Here is an 18,698-nt window from a genome sequence, read left to right as displayed (position 1 = left end):
CAAAATTAGTCAGGTGTGGTGGAACGTGCCTGTGATCCCAGCTAGTCAGGAGCGTTAAGGCAGGAGAATTGCTTGAACCCGGGAGGCGGAGGTTGCGGTGAGCCGAGATTGTGCCATTGCATTCCAGCCTGGACAACAAGAGCAAAACTTCTTCTCAAAAAAACCCCCAAAAAACCAAAAACCAAAAAACAAACAAACAAAAGCAATCAACCACATTTACAGACAACTGTAAAACAGCAAAAAATCCTCAGCAGTTCAGTTACTGGAGTGCAAGCCCTGTTAGCGTTTTGATGTGTTTTGTTTTTAGTCATTTTTTTCGTGTTCGTGATTGCTTACATAGTTTTAAATTTGGAGTACATACAGTCTTGAATCCTGCTTTTTCAGTTAATTATATATAAGCAGTTTTTTTCATAGTAACAGTTTCAGAACCCATCATTTTGGCCATGTACTATTTCATTAAGTGGATGATGAAGCCTAATATACTTAACCTAATACCTTATTAATATAACTTCTGGCTCTAATTTTTCTCTCTCAAGGAATGCTGGCAAGAACATTCGTATGCTTACAGCCTTTGCTTTATTTAGAATTATGAGTCTTTATTCAGGATGGTGGCCCAGAATTGGGCTAAGGGCTGGTGCCCATCTTAGTTCACCTTGGTGAGTTGCTGTCCATCAGAGTTGTACCAGTCACCTGCCCACAGTGATGTGCCTTTGTCATTGTACCCACCAACAGTGGCAATGATCAGAAAAGTACTTCGCACATGTAATAAGTGACAAATATACCTTTTTAAAATTCACAAGGCATGGCGGCATGTGCGTGACATGTCTAACCGCAGGCCCTCATGACAGGTTTTGACATGGGTTCCTCATTGATCCAGCCCCAGGAGAGGCGCGCCCGCTGCCCCTCACGGGAAATCTTGCCAGCTTTTGCCGACTCCCAGATGGCTGATGTCCCCAAGGTCTGTCAGGAGTGTTAACTGTGGTAGGCACAGCTGTCTACTGCATGCTTGTTTTAACATGTCATACATTATTACGTGTGTAACTTTGTTAGGAGACTTAGAAAGCTTTCATGTTTTCCCATTGTGAAACCAAAGACCCATTGGGTCTTAATTCAGATTTAGCCTGCGACATTTTTGGGGGGCCTGTGGGATGTCTTATTTTTTACACTGTGGCAGCATTTCAAAACTGAGGGAGTCTACATAAAAATCTAGGTTTTTTTTTTTTTTTTTTTTGAGAGAGGGTCTCACTCTGTCACCCAGGTTGGACTGTAGTGGCACAATCATGGCTCTCTGTAAGCCACGACCTCCCAGGCTCAAGCAGTCTTCCTACCTTAGCCTCCTGAGGAGCTGGGACTACAGGTGTGCACCAGCATGCTTGGCTAAATTTTGTTTGATTTTTTTGTAGAGATAAAGTCTCACTGTGTTACCCAGGCTGGTCTTGAACTCCTGGACACAAGTGATCCTTCCACCTTGGCCTCCCAAAGTGCTGGGATTATAGGCATAAGCCACTACACCCAGCAAAAGTTCAGATTTCTGTCTCTTCTTCATCGGAGGTGTGGCAGCCCAGGGCCCATGTTCCCATATGAGGCACAGAGGAGCTTCTTCTGCCTCAGGTCACCTCCTGCTGTGATACAGAGGCCGTATTCTAGTTGCCATTGGGCAGCTCACATGCACCCTGGTACACTTGTATTTTGGGATAGCCATGTTTTCTTCTGGGTAGAAAAACAAAGGATAGCCCAAGAGGGCCACTGTTTCAAGAAAAATGCATAAGAATACAGGGAAGTGGCTGGGCACGGTGGCTCATGCCTGTAATCCCAGCACTTTGGAAGGCTGAGGTGGGCGGATCACTTGAGGTCAGGAGTTTGAGAACCAGCCTGGCCAACACGGTGAAACCCCGTCTTTACTAAAAATACAAAAAAATTAGCCAGGTGTGGTGGTGCTCGCCTGTAATCCCAGCTACTCAGGAGGCTGAGGCAGGAGAATTGCTTGAACCCCTGTGGCGGAGGTTGCAGTGAGCCGAGATCGCACCACTGCACTCCAGCCTGGGCAACAGAGCGAGATACATCTCAAAAAAAAACAAAAAAACAAAAACGAAAAAAAAAACAGGGAGGTGAGGACTAACTTGTCCTACACTTGACCCCTCCTTTTGCTTTAGTTTCCTCATCTCTAAAGTGGGAAGAATACTTGTCCCACAGTGTCATTTTGATGATTCAATGAGTTAAAGGAGGTAAAGCACTCAGGAGAGGATCTGGCATGTAGCAAATGTTCCATACATATCAGCTGCTGCTGTTACTATGATCTGTGGCACATGTGTTTGTCTCCTCCAGATGAGGAACTGAGGGGTGAATTTCGGTTGTCATAGCTTGGGGTTGGGGGATGTTCTGAGCAACTAGGGCGGGATCCAGGGGTGCTGCCGAACATCCTATGATGCATACAGCAGCTTCCCTGCCCCCACCAAAACATTTTTCAGACCCCAAATATCAGTAGTACTGAGGTTGAGAAACCTTGCTGTATATATAAAGGGGAGTTTGTTAAGGAGAGTACTGACTCACACGATCACAGAGCAAGGTCCCACAGTAGGCTTTCTGCAAGCTGAGGAGCAAGGAAGCCAGTCCGAGTCCCAAAGCTGAAGAACTTGGAATCTGATGTTTGAGAGCAGGAGGCATCCAGCACGGGAGAAAGACGGAGGCCAGAAGACTCAGCCAGTCTAGTCTTTTCATGTTCTTCTGCCTGCTTTTATTCTGGCTGTGCTGGCAGCTGATTAGATGGTGCCCACCCAGATTGAGAGTGGGTCTGCCTTTCCCAGTCCACTGATTCCAATGTTCATCTCCTTTGCCATCACCCTCACAGACGCACCCAGGAATAATAATATTTTGCATCCTTCAATCCAATCAAGTTGACAATCAATATTAACATCACACTGGGCATGGTAGTGTGCACCTTTAGTCCCAGCTACTTGGGACGCTGCAAAAAAAATCCTCTAAACCAACATTTTCAAGGGCTGCCTCAGGCTCTCAGAGTCAGAATGGTAAGGGACCGTACTTAGCTCTGCCGGAGGGAGCTGCTTGAATCCCTTCCTTTGCCGAGCCCTGCCTTTAGCCGCAGGTAGCACACTGTATAGCCAGCTTGTGGTCTGTTCTTTATTATGTCGAACTCTAATCTTCCCTGAAACTTTCTGTCCTTCATTCTAATAATAGTAGTTCCCATTTTTGGAGGCTTATGTGTGGGTAATTGTGCTTAAGCATTTTCCACGTGCTGCTGCAACAATCTTCCCCACCCTGTGAGGTAGGTTCTATTACCATCCCCATTTTACAGATGTGGAGATGGAGGCTTGGAGAAGTCAAGTCACCTGCACAGTCACTCACTGGATCCAGGTCCATCTTGCTTTAGAATCCACTTTCCTCACCATTCCTCACCACTGGCCTGTTCTGCCTGGTCTGTACCCAGCAAGTTGACTCACTCATTCACGGGAGGGTCTTTAGATATTTGCAGTGAATCCCTCAGCCTTCTCATCTCTCCTCCTGGTCATGGAGCCCCAGTTCCCAAGGTTCCCCTCAAAGGCCTGTCTGGTCTGCTTACCATCTGTGATCTCGCTTGCCTCTTGACAACCACCTGCCTGTCTCTGGGCTCTGCCTGTCTCTGCCAGGCTGCCCCAGAGAGGCTGCCCATCTTCTGCCAACTCTGCTGGTGTTCCATCAGCTCAGACTCTCTGTGCCAATGCTGGCTGCAGTCCCCTGGATTTCATCTGGTTGGTGTTTTCACTTCACAGTGACCCATTTTCAGTGATACCCTATGAGATTCAGCTTACCTGTTTGGCCACTGAGAATCTCAGCCTTGGTTCTGCTGTTCCCTTCCAGCACCCACCCATGCCTGCACCTGAAATCCACATCATTTGGGTGGAGCAGAAAGTGTGAGGGGCTGAAAGAGTTGGGAGGTTGGGTTGTGAATGTAACCCAGCCGTGTGGGCTGGGGAAAGCCGCTCACCCTCTCTGGTGTTTGTCCTTAGTTGTAAAGTCAAGGTTTGACTTGGGTGGTGCCTAACACCTCTTCTAGCTCTAACATTCTTTTATGAGGTGTGTTAACAGCATAAACTTATAATAATTATACCCCCAATTGTGGTGGCAATAGTAACAATGGATAATTATTGCAGTTGCTATAACATTTTCAGTGTTTTAAGTGGACTGTCTCATTGACTCCTCCAGTAGTCCCCTGGGAGGTGCTATTACTACCCCCATTTTACAGATGGTGCCTTAAGGCAGAGCCATGTCAAGTGACTTGTCCAGGGTTTACCACCTCTTAGAAGTTGATAGGCCTGGATTTGCAGTGTCTTCTTTAGAGTGACTAAATCCTTGCATTCCCATAGCTACTTGTCTGCAGAGTGATCCGAGCAAATCCCATGGCCCTCCTGCTTTAGGATCTTGTGATTTATCCCTCCCTCCCCCCATGACCAAGGGTATGAAGGATGCTTGACTGTAAAAGCTCATCCCCTGACTCATGCTTCTGTGGTAATCTTCTGTACCCCAGATCCCTGCAGAGTGTGATTATTCAGACATCCTTTTAGAATCTAAAATTCAGGCAGTGATGATGATGGCAGGAACCACCACTTTGTGCACACTTACTATATTTCAGACACAATGATACTATATTGTCATTATTCACATAAATTAACATTACTATGCTGATATTATTTACTGCATAAGGGTATTTCCTCTCAGTCATGCCTGGGAGATGCTATTGTCCCCCATTTACAGACATGAAAACTGAGGCTCAAAGAGGCCTGTTGTGGCTAAAGTCACATTGCAGTGTGTCTGAGCTGGAGGGCAGGGAAGGCACGTTCTCAAAAGCCATATTCCTTTCCAACACATTTTAAAGGAAGTATATCAACATGATAATTGTGAAAGATATGACGAAAAGATGTTAGTGGCATCTGTGAGAGCAAGGCTGTGAGACCTGTACAGAAGGTGGACAATGTGATTCTGTCTCCATGGCCAGCTCCGTGAGCCCTGGCCTGGGTTGGGGCCCCTCTGTTGGCACCTGGCCAGGTCCCTCTTTGCAACCCTGAACTTCAGGGCTGGAAAGTTGCACTCTTCACCTCCTCAAACCACCTTTAAACTGGATTAGACATGGGCAGTGGCTTCAAGGTCAGTGAGAGGCTGAGCAGGGGTCCAGGCTGTTTTGCGGCCCCTCCCTCTGTCCTGGGTCCTCAGAGACTGTGCAGGGCCAGGGCGGGTGGAGTGCAGATAGGGCTGCTGAGAGGAGAACAGGCCATTGCCGCTGCTCTGTGGGAACGTCCCAGTGTGATCCTTGGTCCCGAGGACTTTTCCTGGGACCTCTCGGCATCCCCGAAGCCATTTCTGGAACGGAGTGGATCCACTGAAGACCTGCCGTCCCAGGTCTCCTTTGTCAGGCTGTGAGCCTGAGCATGACCCAAGGAGGTGACTTGAAGATGGCCCTCTCCCACGAACACGCCACAGTTCCACCCTCTCCCACGAACACGCCACAGTTCCGCCCTCTCCCACGAACACGCCACAGTTCCGCCCTCTCCCACGAACACGCCACAGTTCCGCCCTCTCCCACGAACACGCCACAGTTCCAGCCCTCTCCCACGAACACGCCACAGTTCCAGCCCTCTCCCACGAACACGCCACAGTTCCAGCCCTCTCCCACGAACACGCCACAGTTCCAGCCCTCTCCCACGAACACGCCACAGTTCCACCCTCTCCCACGAACACGCCACAGTTCCAGCCCTCTCCCACGAACACGCCACAGTTCCAGCCCTCTCCCACGAACACGCCACAGTTCCAGCCCTCTCCCACGAACACACCGGCACTGGTTCAAAAAGCTCGCATGTTGTCATCTTGGAAACAGTACCGTGCGTGGCGGGGTGGGACCTACAACAGGAGGGTTTGGTGGCTGGGGGCAGGGAGAGGATGGGGGTGGGAGTGCAGGGGAGCAAGAGCAAGTCCTCTGAGACCTGGTCCTGGGAACATTGTGGGGAGCTAGTCCTCTTCCTCCTCCCCACTGTTCGTTGAGCATTTACTCAATGGCAAGTTCTTTACGGATATTTTTTGAGTTAATCTTTTTAACTTTTATGAAGCGCTCTTACTGTCCCTGTTTTACTGCAAAGGGAACTGAAGTTTAGGAAGGTTAATCTGAAGGTCACACAGCCAGTAAATAGTGGATCTGAGGACGGAACCCAGCTCTGATGCATCCCGAAGGGCACGTTGTTGATCACCGGGTCACCATTTCCTCCTCTTGCCTCAACTTTGCGGGGGGTGCTGCTTGTCGGGGAAACTTTGCAGTTTGAGAGGTGCTCAGAGCCCCCTTCAAGGCAGTAATCTGTGGGGCCTCTGAGGGTTGGGGGTTTTAGTAAAGCCGTGTTCCAGTGCTTTGTCCAGGAGACCCGAGCAAACACAGGTGTGTTTTGTTTCCCAGGGCTAAGCCTGGCTTCTCCAGGAAAGGGGACTGGCTGCTTTCAACAGCGCTTTTCCTCTTTCAAAAGCAGTGTCTTTTTACAACAGCAGCCTCTTCCTCCTTTATCTCACCCCCAACCCCCTCCACGACTGGGTAGTAAACAGTGAGAATTTACAGCCCCCAGCTGGGCGGGCGCAGGGCGGTGCCTGCTAGGACCCCGGGTGTTTCAGGTCACATTGGACCGGAAAGCGTCTGTTCGAGTTGCTGGGGCTGACACCGTTCCCCTCAAGGGAATAGAAAACCTTAGGCTGAAGGTTCAGTGCTGGGGGCCTGGGATTGGGTGCTGGGGATGGCCAAGTTGGTGATAAATGAGAAAAGACCGTCCACCCCAGTGTGAACGCACACTGCAGTGTGAATGCACAGCTTGAAGACACTGGGCAGACCAGTGTCAGCTGGGAGGGAATGTGCAAAACCAAAATAAATTATATTTGTTTTAAAGAGTTAAAAATCCTTTAATATTTTTTCTACCAATAAAAAGAAGTTAAAAATAAAGATAAAGGCTAAAGGATAAAGGTGCAGTGCCAGCACCGGAGGAAGGATGCTTGATACATATGCTTCCCTCCCCTGTTGTGTCCTTTTTCCTCCGAGCTGTCTTCTGTGTCCAGAGGGTCCCTAAGAGCCCTGTTTGTCCCATCACTCCCTGCCCTGAGAGCATTCAGCCTCACCCACAAGGTACAGTTGGATCTCCCAGGACCCTCTCAGCTTTGCATCCAGTTCCCCACTTGTTCCTTCACCTGGCTCCACAATTCTTATGTCCACTAGAATGTCTGCTGCACAGAGGCAAGGACTTTTGCTGTTTAGTTCACCGCTGTGTCCCCTGACTCTGTGCCCTGGGTCTCTGGGATATGAAGGTGAACATTGTGTGTCTACCTCCAGGAGCTCCCAGGCTGGGGGTGTGGAGCTGACAAGTGGCTAGACATAATGGGTGAATGCAGGGTACTGTGGGTGTATGTCCAGCCCAGACATAGTGGGTGCCTATCAGGAAGGCTCCCTGGAGGAGGTGATATCTCTACCCAGTCTTGAAAGATGAGTGAGTTAGCCAAGCAAGATAGAGAGGACATTGGAAATCAGTGTATGTCTCTTATCCACCCCCGATTTGTGTGCCAGTCTTCCCAAAGCTCTGGGATAGCACAATACACTGTTTCTCTTCATCATGGGAGTAGGCTGGCCTGCAGAGTGGAGATATGTTTGCAGGAAGAGACAGGTATTCCGTATTGGTAAGTTACTAGTGAGACATGATTGAAAGATTAAGCCCAGAGTCATGGGGTATCATAATGTTGTCCCTTTCTCCCTGCCTGTGTGGAGTGATAGCTCCTGTCCCCCTGTTCTCTTTCTTGCTCACAAGCTCTTCAACTTTTGCTTCTAAATCTAAGCAGCTATTTCTTTTCCCCTAATACTCGCTGATGTGATGTTCTTCCCTCTTCCTGCCCACTCATTGCCAGTTCAACTTCGGAGTTCCCCAGGGCAGGAGGAAGGGGGTGGGGAGCATGAGGCTGTGACCTTTCCCATGAGGAAGAGTATTTCTAGTGTGGTTCCTACTATCACATGAATGATACTCTTCCCACCCTTTGAATTTTGCAGGGCAGGTGGGAAGAGAGGTGAATGGCTCTGGTGTTGGGTAAGCCCCATGTAATTGGTAGTGCCATTTGGTGCAGAGAAGTCTGGAGTTGCCAATGAATGATTTAGATCTAAAGCAAGGGAGCTCTTCTCTCTGGTTGCCATAGACTGGAGACAACTGGAGAGAGATACCTGTTTTAGGTGTGTAAAACTGAGATGCATGCTTTTCTCATGTTTGTTGAGACACCCTGTTTCTGTTCGAACCACCAGGTGGTGCTGTTGGCACAGGATGGCTTAGTTGCTGCCTCACCTGATCATGATCTGCTTAATAGAGAACTATGAAGCTGATGGTCTTTGATTTAACCTACTTACGTTCCCTTTCTGGAACTCCTCATGCTTTTGCAGCTTAAGGTGCCCCTATCCCCACCCCAAACACACACAGATACACATTGGGGTGCTTACTCTTCTTCCCCCTTATCCTGACACCCTGCATCTGAATTCTGTTCTCAGTGAAACTTATTACTCCTTTCTCTTAGCTGGCTGCTAATGAAATGATTTAATATACTAATTTACCCTAAGGTATCAACAGGGCTTAATATGTTACTTCTGGGTTACTCTGTCTTAGAACTGTGAAGATTGAAACTAAGTCTTATAACTTAAGAGGTAACTTATAAGAATGGAATTGTGGCATTTTCAAATGTGGGTGTGCATGATGTCTGTGAGAGAGGGCTGGGAGGCGGATGTTAAGGAAATTTGCTGCTTCATCTATCCTGCTTGCTCCCACCCATGTAGCAGGCTCTGTGTAGGGTCCCTCGGCTGCTGCCCTATGGGGAGCTCAGTGCTTGGTTGACGCTGTGAATGAGACCATGGTGGGGCAACTCTGTTGAGAGGCTCTGCTGAGTAGGTGTCCACCGCCCACCCCCCGGCACTGTTAAACAGCTTGTCCGATGAGGATGACAACACCAGTCCCCTGACCACTTGCCCTTCTTCTCTCTGCCCAGACATTCACGGCATGGTGTAACTCCCACCTCCGGAAGGCGGGGACGCAGATTGAGAACATCGAAGAGGACTTCCGGGATGGCCTGAAGCTCATGCTGCTGCTGGAGGTCATCTCAGGTGAGGCGGACCCTGGCCCAGGACGAGATGCTGTCTATTGGTGCTGCCTGACACCTTGGCATCACTCTGTCCATGGGCGCAGCTGGTTTTGGGACTCTTGAAACAAGTTGGGGATGACATGTATGAATTCCCCCTAGGAGCGTGGGTCTGAGTTCTGGTTCTGGTGCCAGCCATCCAGGTGCCTTGGACAAATTGCTTTGCCTTTCTGTTTCAGCATCCTTGTTTGTTAAAAAAAAGGGAGGCTTTGAAGGAACTGAGGTTCTTTCTCCACCCCAGTGCGATTCTGTGGCCAAGAATGTTAACCATGGGTGACTGTCTCCAAATCTTGGCTCCATTACTACTTATCTAGCTGTATCCAGGTGACCCAGGCCATTCCCAGTACTGTCTCCAAATCTTGGCTCCATTACTACTTATCTAGCTGTATCCAGGTGACCCAGGCCATTCCCCAGCCCCCGGTTTGTCCAGATGTCTGGAGGGACAGCTCTACTGGAACACACATCTCATCCTGCTTATGAATGCCTTTCTGCTACCATCCCGTAAAGAGTGGGAGTCCTGTGAGTCTAGCCTTGGTTGATACGCTGGGCCATGTTAGCTACAGTCTTCACTTTCTCTTCACCTTGATGCCAGTGAGCCTTAGACCTAATCCCAGCCCAGGCCTCTCCCTTGAGCCACCTCTCAAATGCTGAACCTCGCTGGGCGTCTCCACCCCAGTGTCCCACACGGTCCTCTCAGCATGTCCAAAACTCTGTGCTTGTCACTCCTGCCCTAGCAAACCTCTTTTCCCTCCCAGAGTCTTGTTCTCTGCACCCAAGCTGGGATCATAGACAGTTCTTCTTTGCAACTTGTTACTGATGTTCTGTTCATTCTGATTCCTTCTTCTCAATCCTTCTTTTAACTCCTACTATTGTGGTGTCAGTGTGGCCTGTGTCAACTCTCACCTAGATGATCCCATAAAGGCCTTTACCCCAGCTCCTCCTGGCAGTCCACCCCCATCGCTGTAGCCAGAGGGCTCGCCCGACAGTCAGTCCAAATATGGTCACGCTCTTCCCTGCTCACAGCCCTCAGCCCACGGTGCCTCTCCAGGGCTTTGAGCCTGCAGGCCACATTCTTTAGCATAGCTTATGGAATCCTGCATGAGCTGGCACCTGCTTTGTTTTCAACTCACTATTCCCAAAAAGGTATCAGACCTTAGATCCTCAGCCCGTTGGCGGTGGGGGCGGGGAACGTGCAGCTCTCCTCAGATGACATCCACTTTCTGTTCCCTGTGCCTTTGCACAAGCTCTAACTGCCCTTTTTTTTTAAAGTAATTTTTTCTACTTTCAGATAAAACCTGTGTATATGGTTAAATAATATATAACAAAAATGTATCATTTTTAGCCATTTTAAAGGTTGCAGTGCAGTGGTATTAAATGCATGCACTCACTGTTGTGCGGCCATCACCACTGTCCATCTTCAGGGCTCCTCACCGTCTGAAATCGACACCCTACACCTGTTAGACACTAGCTCCCCGCTCCCCCTGGCCCTCCCCTGGCAACCACCATTCTACTTTTTGTCTCTGATTTGACTCCTCTAGGTATACCTTGTACGAGTAGAATCATATAGTATTTTTCCCTTTGTGACACTGATTTATTTCACTTACTAGAATGTCTTCGCGGTTCATCCGTGTTGGAGCATGTGCCGCCATCCCTTTCCTTTTTAAGGCTGAATCATATTCCATTGTACGTATGCCCTACAGATAGAAAATGGCTGCCTACATTTTGTTCATTCACCTGTTGGTGGACACTCGGGTTGTTCGTACCTTTTGGGTATTGTGAATAATGCTGGGACACGGGTGTACACAATACTTTTAAAATCCCTCTTTCAGTTCTTTTTTGGTATATTCCCCAAGGTGGATTTGCTAGGTTACATGAGAATTCTGTTTAATTTTTTGAGAAGCCACCATGCTGTTTTCTTCTAACTGCCTTTATTTATTTATTTATTTATTTATTTATTTTCTTTTTTCTTTTTTTCTTTGAGATAGGGTTCCACCATGTTGGCCAGGCTGGTATTGAACTCCTGACCTCAGGTGATATCCCCGCCTCAGCCTCCCAAAGTGCTGGGATTGCAGGTGTGAGCCACCGTGCCCAGCCTCTAACTGCCTTTTAGAATGTCCCTGCTTCCTACCTCCTCTACTACCCTTCCCCAGTTTTAAACAAACCTGGCCTTACTATTTATCATTCTTCAAAACACAGCTTGAGGGTGTCCTTCAAGAAGGCTTCACCCCTCCTCTTCACCCTTCAGTCCCCTAATCTGAGTGGGCTGTGCCCAGCCCGCACCACCACCTCCCACCCCCTGCCCAGCTCTCCAGCACCTCTAATACCCCATTAATTCCTCTGCTGTATCTTTTACCACAAAGTGTAATCATTTTTGGTTCGCTTGTTTTCTTCTCTGCTCCACACAGCTCCTTGGGGCAGGCCATCTTCTCTCTGTGTCCCAGGTGCTTCGAACAGCACCAGACATGTAGGTGGTGCTCCGGGAACATTAGAACGACTGAGTGCCCAGAGCTGGGCTTGTCTGCATGATACCCAGTGTGTTCCTGCTGCATGGGTCTGACCTGTGCCCAGGGAAACCTGTGCGTGTCTGTGAAGCATGTGTCTCTTTCCCAAGGCTGGGGAGGATCTGTTCTATGAAATGATCTGTTCTCCCCTGGACAGGAAATGCTGGGGCACCTTCTTCTCCTGATCATCGTTGGAGATGGGTAGGATGCCCCAGGATGAGGACAAGGAGGGGATGCTGCCTACAGAGATTCTCAAAGTGTGGTCCTTGGACTACCCACGCCAGAATCAGCAGGATTGCTTGTCAAAATGCCGATTTCCAAACCTTACCCCAGCCCTCCTAATCACAAACTTAGTGAGAGGGGGAAAGGGGTGGGACAGCCACAGATTAGCAAGTTCTCCAGGTGATTTTGTGCTGACTGATGTTTGAGAACCACTGGCCCAGGTCTGGGAAGCTTCTCCCGTTCTCCCATGTTTAACCCTTGTCTCCTTCACTGTCCTTTGCAGAAGCCCCCTTCCGGCCAGAGTGCGCAGCTGCTGAATGGCTGGGGCACTCCACTTAGCTGGACAGGCCCCAAGGGCTGGGGCTGTAGCAGGAGCAGCCTTCCAGGGAGGGACATGGTGCTGCCTGCATCCATCCTGTGGGGAGGGAGCCCCTGTGCCATCTCCTCTGGACAGGAAATGCTGGGGTACCTTGCTGGGCTGCAGCCAGAGTCTTGGGAGGGCCCCAAGTGGAAAGTCTTAATTTAATTTAAAAAACAGCTGTGCTTCTCTGGGAGCTGACAGCCAGATCCCATCTGTGGCAGGAAGTCTGCTGTCCTCCAGAAGCTAGTGGGCTGCTGGGAAGCCACCTGGAGAGGTGCTGCTCTGACAGGGTGGGCTAGCCCAGAATCCCAGTGGCTGGTCCCTGGAGCTGTCACAGCCAGACTGTCGGCCTGCTGGGGAGACAGTGGGGCTGGTCAGGAAATCAGGGCAGGCACAAGGGGCCTGAGTTCCAGGCTCTGCGATGGTGGGTCTCAGCCTTTTGGGGTCCTTGGCCCCTTAGAGACCCTGACAGCTATGTACCCCTTTCCTAGGTATGGCCACATGCTGCACTTAGAAAATTCTCAGAGGCTCCTGGATGCTTGTTGTTCTGGGATAAAAGCACTCTTAATGGGGGTATTTGGAGAGCCAGCTCCTCTACCTCTATTTTCTTGAAGGTTCTGACGTTGAAACCTGAGCAGCAGAAGCTACTGTGTGGAGTCTGGAGGTGGGGGTGGAGAGTTGACCTGGAGCTGAGCCGTGGGTGCCCATGGGAGGCTGCATAACAGGACAAGAACTGCAGTTCTCAAATGGGGATGGGCTGCTATAGGCAGCCCATTTAAATACCAGGGAAGTTCATACTTGAGTAACCTATACCCTGCTCCCAGGGCACAGGGAAGGCTAGAAAGGAGTTCAGGGCCTTTACATGTACTATTCCTTCTGCCTTGATCGTCATTCCTTGCTTTCTTTGCCTGGCTGCAAAGACTCAGACCTTCCTGACCAATCCTCAGTTCCTCCTTCCTCTTCCTCCTCCTCTTTTGAAGAGCATGGATCTTTCTTTGTATATGTTCATTGTATATATTTATTTGTGTTTCTCTGTTTAAGGTCTGTCTCTCCTACTGGACTATAATTACATAAAGGCAAGAAACTGTTTTGTTCACCCCCCTATTCCTAGCACCCAGCCAAATCCCTGGCATGCATAGGGGCTCGATAAATAAATGTTGAGTGGATGCAAGCAGGTTTGGACCTGAGAAGCGGAAGAAAGAAGAGGCAGGGTAGATTCTCCCTCCATTCCCTGCCAGGGTGACATTCTCCAGCCCCTGAGCGGCATGTGAGCACACACACACGTGCACACATGCACACGCTCCTGCCTAGCTAAGCTGTGCCTTGGATGAGGGTGTAGTGATAGTAGCTCTGGCCCCTGGCTCATAGCATCTCACCTTCCTTTTCCTCCCTCTTGATCCAAACAGGTGAACGCTTGGCCAAGCCAGAGCGAGGCAAGATGAGGGTGCACAAGATCTCCAACGTCAACAAGGCCCTGGATTTCATAGCCAGCAAAGGCGTCAAACTGGTGTCCATCGGAGCCGAAGGTGAGTAAGGCCTGCCTCTGGTGGCCCTAAGGAGTCTGATTTTCTTTGTCCCCCCTGGTTCTCTCTTCCTGGGCCCTGCATCACTTGGGGGCATTGGGCAGTGGGTCCCCAACACCTCCATCTGGTCGCCTGTGGGTGCTTTGAATTGCAACAGCGCTTTTCTGGTCTCAGCGCTGCCCAAAACCAAGGACTCAGACCCCTGTTCCCATGCCTGCACCAGCTTAGCCACGTCCTTGCTCTGTGGAGTTCTGTGTGTGTGGCATGCCCCCTCCCCTATCCACAGGCCTGACTGCACAGCATTGCCTGGAGCAGAGGGTTTGTGTGTGGGCTGGAAAGGGTGTGCAGACGCAGGCTGGTGGAGGCCGGAGGCTGCCCCGAGACTCCCCCGGGGTCCTGGCAAGACTGAAGTCTGTAGGAACATTTTTAATAGCATTTCCCTGCAGTGTAGCTTCCTAACTCTTTCACTTTTACTTAGAAACACTTCCCAAAAAAGCTATTACTAGGATGTCCTTAATGATTAAAAGAAGATAGTGTAATTTCTTGTGTGCGTGGTGGTGGCTCTGAAAAATTGAGAGTTGGTCGTTTAGAGCAGGCAGAAGATATTCTATCCAGGCCCCTTCAGTCCTGTGACCGTGGATTTAGCAAGTATTTATGGGGCACCTGCTGCGTGAGGTCAGAGACCTGAAAACGAACGAATCTCACTCATTCGAGACACACCCTGGCTGTGAGAGTGGATTGCTCACTCTGTGGCATATACTTAATCCTCCAACAACCCTATGAGGTAGCTCTCATAATTAATTCTCCCAATTTTGCCATAAGAAAACAAATGCTTAAAGAGATTACGTTACTTCCTTAAGGTTCTGCCGTCAATAAATGGCAAAGCCGGAACTCAAACGCAGGTCTTTCTGACACCAGAGAAATGCCCTCAGAGAGTGGCCTTTCCTTGGAGGGGGCAGGGGTCTTGCTCCTGATAGGTCCATAGGAGCAGACCTCTTCTCTGGTTGAAGCTTACAGTCCCCTCTCTTCTAGAAATGGAGGGATATTTTGTTGATACATCAAATGGAGAACTTTTAACACAGGCTCAGCAAACTGCAGTGCATGGGGTCAAGTCCAGCTGACTCGGATTTTTGGAAATATTGGAACACAGCACACCCATGTTAATGTATCATCAGTGGCTTTTGTGCTTCAATGGCAGTGTTGAGTAGTTGCTACAGAGATTGTATGGACCACAGAGCCAGAAACATTTGTTATCAGGCCCTCTACAGAAAAAATTTGCTCACCTCTGGCCTTATCTGGAATTCAGGCCAGTGCCCAAGGTGGTCACGGGAGGTGCCTTATGGATTCCAGCATCTCCCCGACCAGCTATGAGCTTCCCAAAGGCAGAAAGCATGGTTTCTACATCCTGTGGCCCCAGCTCCTAGCAGCATGATGCACACAGTAGGTGCTCAATAAATGTTCAAAGGATTTACATATAGCAGTATACTCTGCTTTATGATTAGGAAGATGTTCTCTGCCTTATAAGAAAAGAACAGTTTGTTTTATTAGGGAGCAATTCAAGACTTGGCAGAAAAAGTTATAACTAAGCAGGCGTGGGAGGCCAAAGACAGTCACCCAGGTGGTTGGTGCAGGCTCAGATGCCCCCGGGGCAGGGGAGTGTAGAGAATTTGTGAAGTGGTTCAGGGGTCAGTGGCAGGGGTGGGTAGGGGGGCTGTGGCGAGCTGCAGAATCATGTCCTAAGCGGGATGGGCACCTTGTGGATGTAAGAAATTGCCGCTGTGTGGATCCGGTGCTGCTAGATCTTCCGGTTTTTCAAAAGAAGCCAGAAATCCAGATTTTTTGAAAAGAAAAATTTGGCAACTAAATTTTAAAAAACAACTTGTTTTTTCTTTAAAGCCTCTTCCAAAGCGGGGGAGGAGGGCAGGGAAGGGGAAGGTGGAAGAGAGTAGCACTCACCGAGTACCAGCTCTGTGTTGCCAGACAGGATGCTTTACAGGGGCCATCTCCTGCTACCGTCACGATGGACTCGTAGGATGGGTATCACCAGCCACGTTTTACAGTTAAGGAAACTGAGGCTCAGAAAAGTTGCTAGAGTGGAAGAGTGTCGTCAGTTGAGCCCAGGCTCCGAGCCAGACTGCTTCTATGTGGCAGATCCAGGGTTAAACCCAGGGTTAGGCTCCAGAGCTGAGGCCTCCCTCTTCCTGTCAGCGCTGCCTCCCCGGGTCAGGTCCCAGGACAGAACTTTCCCATGGAATTGTCTTCAGTAATAAGATGGCAGATCAAGCCTGCCCCTGCGGTGCTGGCCTCAGGGGTGAGGAGTGAGAGGAATACTGGTGTGAACTCTCATCTCACTGCCGCTGCTGTGCTGGGAAGGTGATTCACCTGGCGGCCTCGGTTTTCCCTTTTCCTTTGACACAGGCCTAGCTTCTCTCAATATTTTGAAAAGGCTCCTTTATTTTTTGTTTTTTGAGACAGGGTCTCACTTTGTCACCCAGACTAGAGTGCAATGGCGCGATCTTGGCTCACTGCAACCTCTGCCTCCCAGGCTCAAGTGATTCTTCTGCTTCAGCCTCCCAAGTAGCTGGGATTACAGGTTCGCGCCACCACGCCTGGCTAATTTTTGTATTTTTAGTACAGATGGGGTTTCACCATGTTGGCCAGGCTGGTCGTGAACTCCTGACCTCAAATGATCCACCTGCCTCAGCCTCCCAAAGTGCTGGGATTACAGGCGTGAGCCCCCTCGCCCAGCCAAAAAGCCTCCTTTAAAATGAGATATTCTTTACCTTCTCCCTGCCCTGAGGAGCCAATGTTTTCAGCTGCGGCTTCCAGGTCTGAAATCATCCGCTCCCATCAGGCTGAGCACTAGGATCATGCCAGAGTGGCCGCTCTGCTAAACCAAGAAACTAGATGAGGCAGCAAATAGCATTTTGTGGGCTTTTAAAAGTGAAATGGAGTTTATTGATGTAGATTATAAATAAAAGGTGACGGGCAGATCGCCTGGAACGAACTCTCCTGGAAGGGGGTCGGGGGAACGTTGCAGGTTGTCTATCCTGGGCTGCTGAAGGCTGTGACTGTGGAGACCAGGCCCAGCAGGGACACCCCTCAGCCCCCCGCCAAAGTCTTTGAAGGATTATCATGCAGTGCAAGGACTAAGACCTCTGGCTGACTCCGAAGGGCAGAAGCAGGCCCAGAATAGGTACTCTGTGGGGAGGTGGACTCTGGATAACATGCAGAGCCTTGGGAAATGGAACCGGGGCTCTGGGAGGGTCATGAGTGTCCTGTCCCTGAAGGTGTGCACATGGAGGCTGGAGACAAGGAACTTCCACACATCAGGGAGAGGTTGGAGCACATCCTTAAGGTCTCCCTTACGATACTTGGTTCTAGAATGGGTAGACTTCATGGAACTGGGACTTGGCCTGGGTGAGTGGTTGGAATGTAGTTAACCAGGGGAAGGAACTCAAAAAGGATTTTGTATTTGAAGGTCTTTGGGCAGGTAGAGCCTGAGGATTTGGGTGCTGTGAGCATGGAGGTGGTGTCAGTGAGGTAGCATGTATCTTTAGGATGGAGGGGGCCGTGGGTGCCATACCACAGCATTGGTCTGGGAGGTGGTGGCCCCTGGGGTTCTAGTTTCTGTCACATGGAATTTCTGCAGCATTCATTCTGCCATCTGAATACTGAACAGATGACAGTGTCTCTGGAGGGAGAAGGAGGGAGAAACAGGTTCCCAGTAAGCAGGGGATGCGAGCAGCTTCATAGCTCGCCGTAGACCAGGAAGGGCAGACGCTGTTAATCTGTCATCAAGATTTTTCCCACGAAGCCCAGTTGTGACCTTGGAACCCTCCCTTTGGGCCCAACCTTCCAAGCAGTCCCTGTCACAAAGCTGCCTGCGAGATGGGGCATCCCTGCTGCAAACGTTGAGAAGCCGGAGGCCTGGAATACAGGACCTGCCATGCCAGGGAAGGGGAAGGAGAGTGAATGGGATGGGAGTCAGGTGGGAACTGGGGCTGGGCGTACATGGGCTGCTAATTAAGCACACCCTACTCTCTGTGCTCGTGCTTGGTGCCTGTTTTCTGGAGTGAAAGTATGTCTTTGGTGTAAATGAGAATTCAGTAAGCAAAATTCTCTGGGGAGTTTCTGGGGAAGGAGAAGAGGATAAGTAGGCAAGACCCAAGAAAGAAGCCACCTGCCTCTCTCAGTCCCTCCAGGAGGGCTCCAAGATGGCAGATCCGCGGGCACTGAGGTCAGGGCCTGCGGGAGTCCCTGCAGTTTGGCCGTGACAGAGTGGGGCAGCATGTGGGGGACCAGGGGAGGGCTAGCATTGCAGTCCCACCTCTAGGAAGGCCAAACCATGGGATTACCGCCAGAGCTTTTTTCTAGGCTTAAAAATTTTTCCCCTTATATTTTAAACACTGTTTATGAAATTTTTTACCTGCTTTTCCCGTTTCCCATGTTGAACAATTTTTCTAAGTTATTAAGCACTCATGATGTAATCGTTAATGGCTGCATTCATTGTCTTTTTTGTTTTGTTTTATTTTCGCGACGAGTCTTGCTCTGTTGCTCAGGCTGGAGTGCAGTGGCATGCTCAGCTCACTGCAACCTCCCCCTCCCAGATTCAAGCGATTCTCCTGCCTCAGCCCCATGAGTAGCTGGGATTACAGGCATGTGCCACCACATCTGCCTAATTTCTGTTTTAGTAGAGATGGGGTTTCACCATGTTGGCCAGGCTGGTCTTGAACTCCTGACCTCAAGTGATCTGTCCCACCTTGGCCTCCCAAAGTGTTGGGATTACAGGTGTGAGCCACCGTGCCTGGCCTCATCATCTGTTTGTCGTACTTCATCCCAGGCCTGGGCCCTGCCCTGGAAGAGACTGAGGCCCATTGTGTTCTCAGGGGGCCCAGGCCGGTGTTAGCT

General features: G+C 49.9%; 1 protein-coding gene across 45 annotated transcripts in view; it reads left to right on the top strand.

Annotated features, from left to right (window-relative positions):
- ACTN1 (actinin alpha 1) overlaps positions 1 to 18,698 on the top strand; it is a 107,600-nt gene that overhangs the window by 46,775 nt on the left and 42,127 nt on the right. For 35 of the 45 annotated variants that reach the window (XR_013396376.1, XR_013396374.1, XR_013396375.1 and 32 more), the window contains exons 2-3: positions 9,031 to 9,145; positions 13,671 to 13,790. The exons of 1 other annotated variant lie outside the window; for it this stretch is intronic. Coding sequence is in view for 39 of the 44 variants with exons in the window: in XM_077941257.1 (XP_077797383.1) it covers positions 9,031 to 9,145; positions 13,671 to 13,790 (235 nt within the window). In the remaining 5 variants the exon portion in view is untranslated. Of the gene's footprint in view, positions 1 to 8,995; positions 9,146 to 9,573; positions 9,700 to 11,453; positions 11,523 to 13,612; positions 13,791 to 18,698 lie in introns of those variants that run through there. 9 more of the 45 variants (XM_077941259.1, XM_077941254.1, XM_077941245.1 and 6 more) reach the window with 3 other exon arrangements.

The sequence above is a fragment of the Macaca mulatta genome, chromosome 7 (genome assembly GCF_049350105.2).
Source record: "Macaca mulatta isolate MMU2019108-1 chromosome 7, T2T-MMU8v2.0, whole genome shotgun sequence".
NCBI lineage: Eukaryota > Metazoa > Chordata > Mammalia > Primates > Cercopithecidae > Macaca > Macaca mulatta.
Note: the sequence above shows the minus strand (reverse complement) of the source record. Positions and strands in the feature narration are given on the sequence as shown.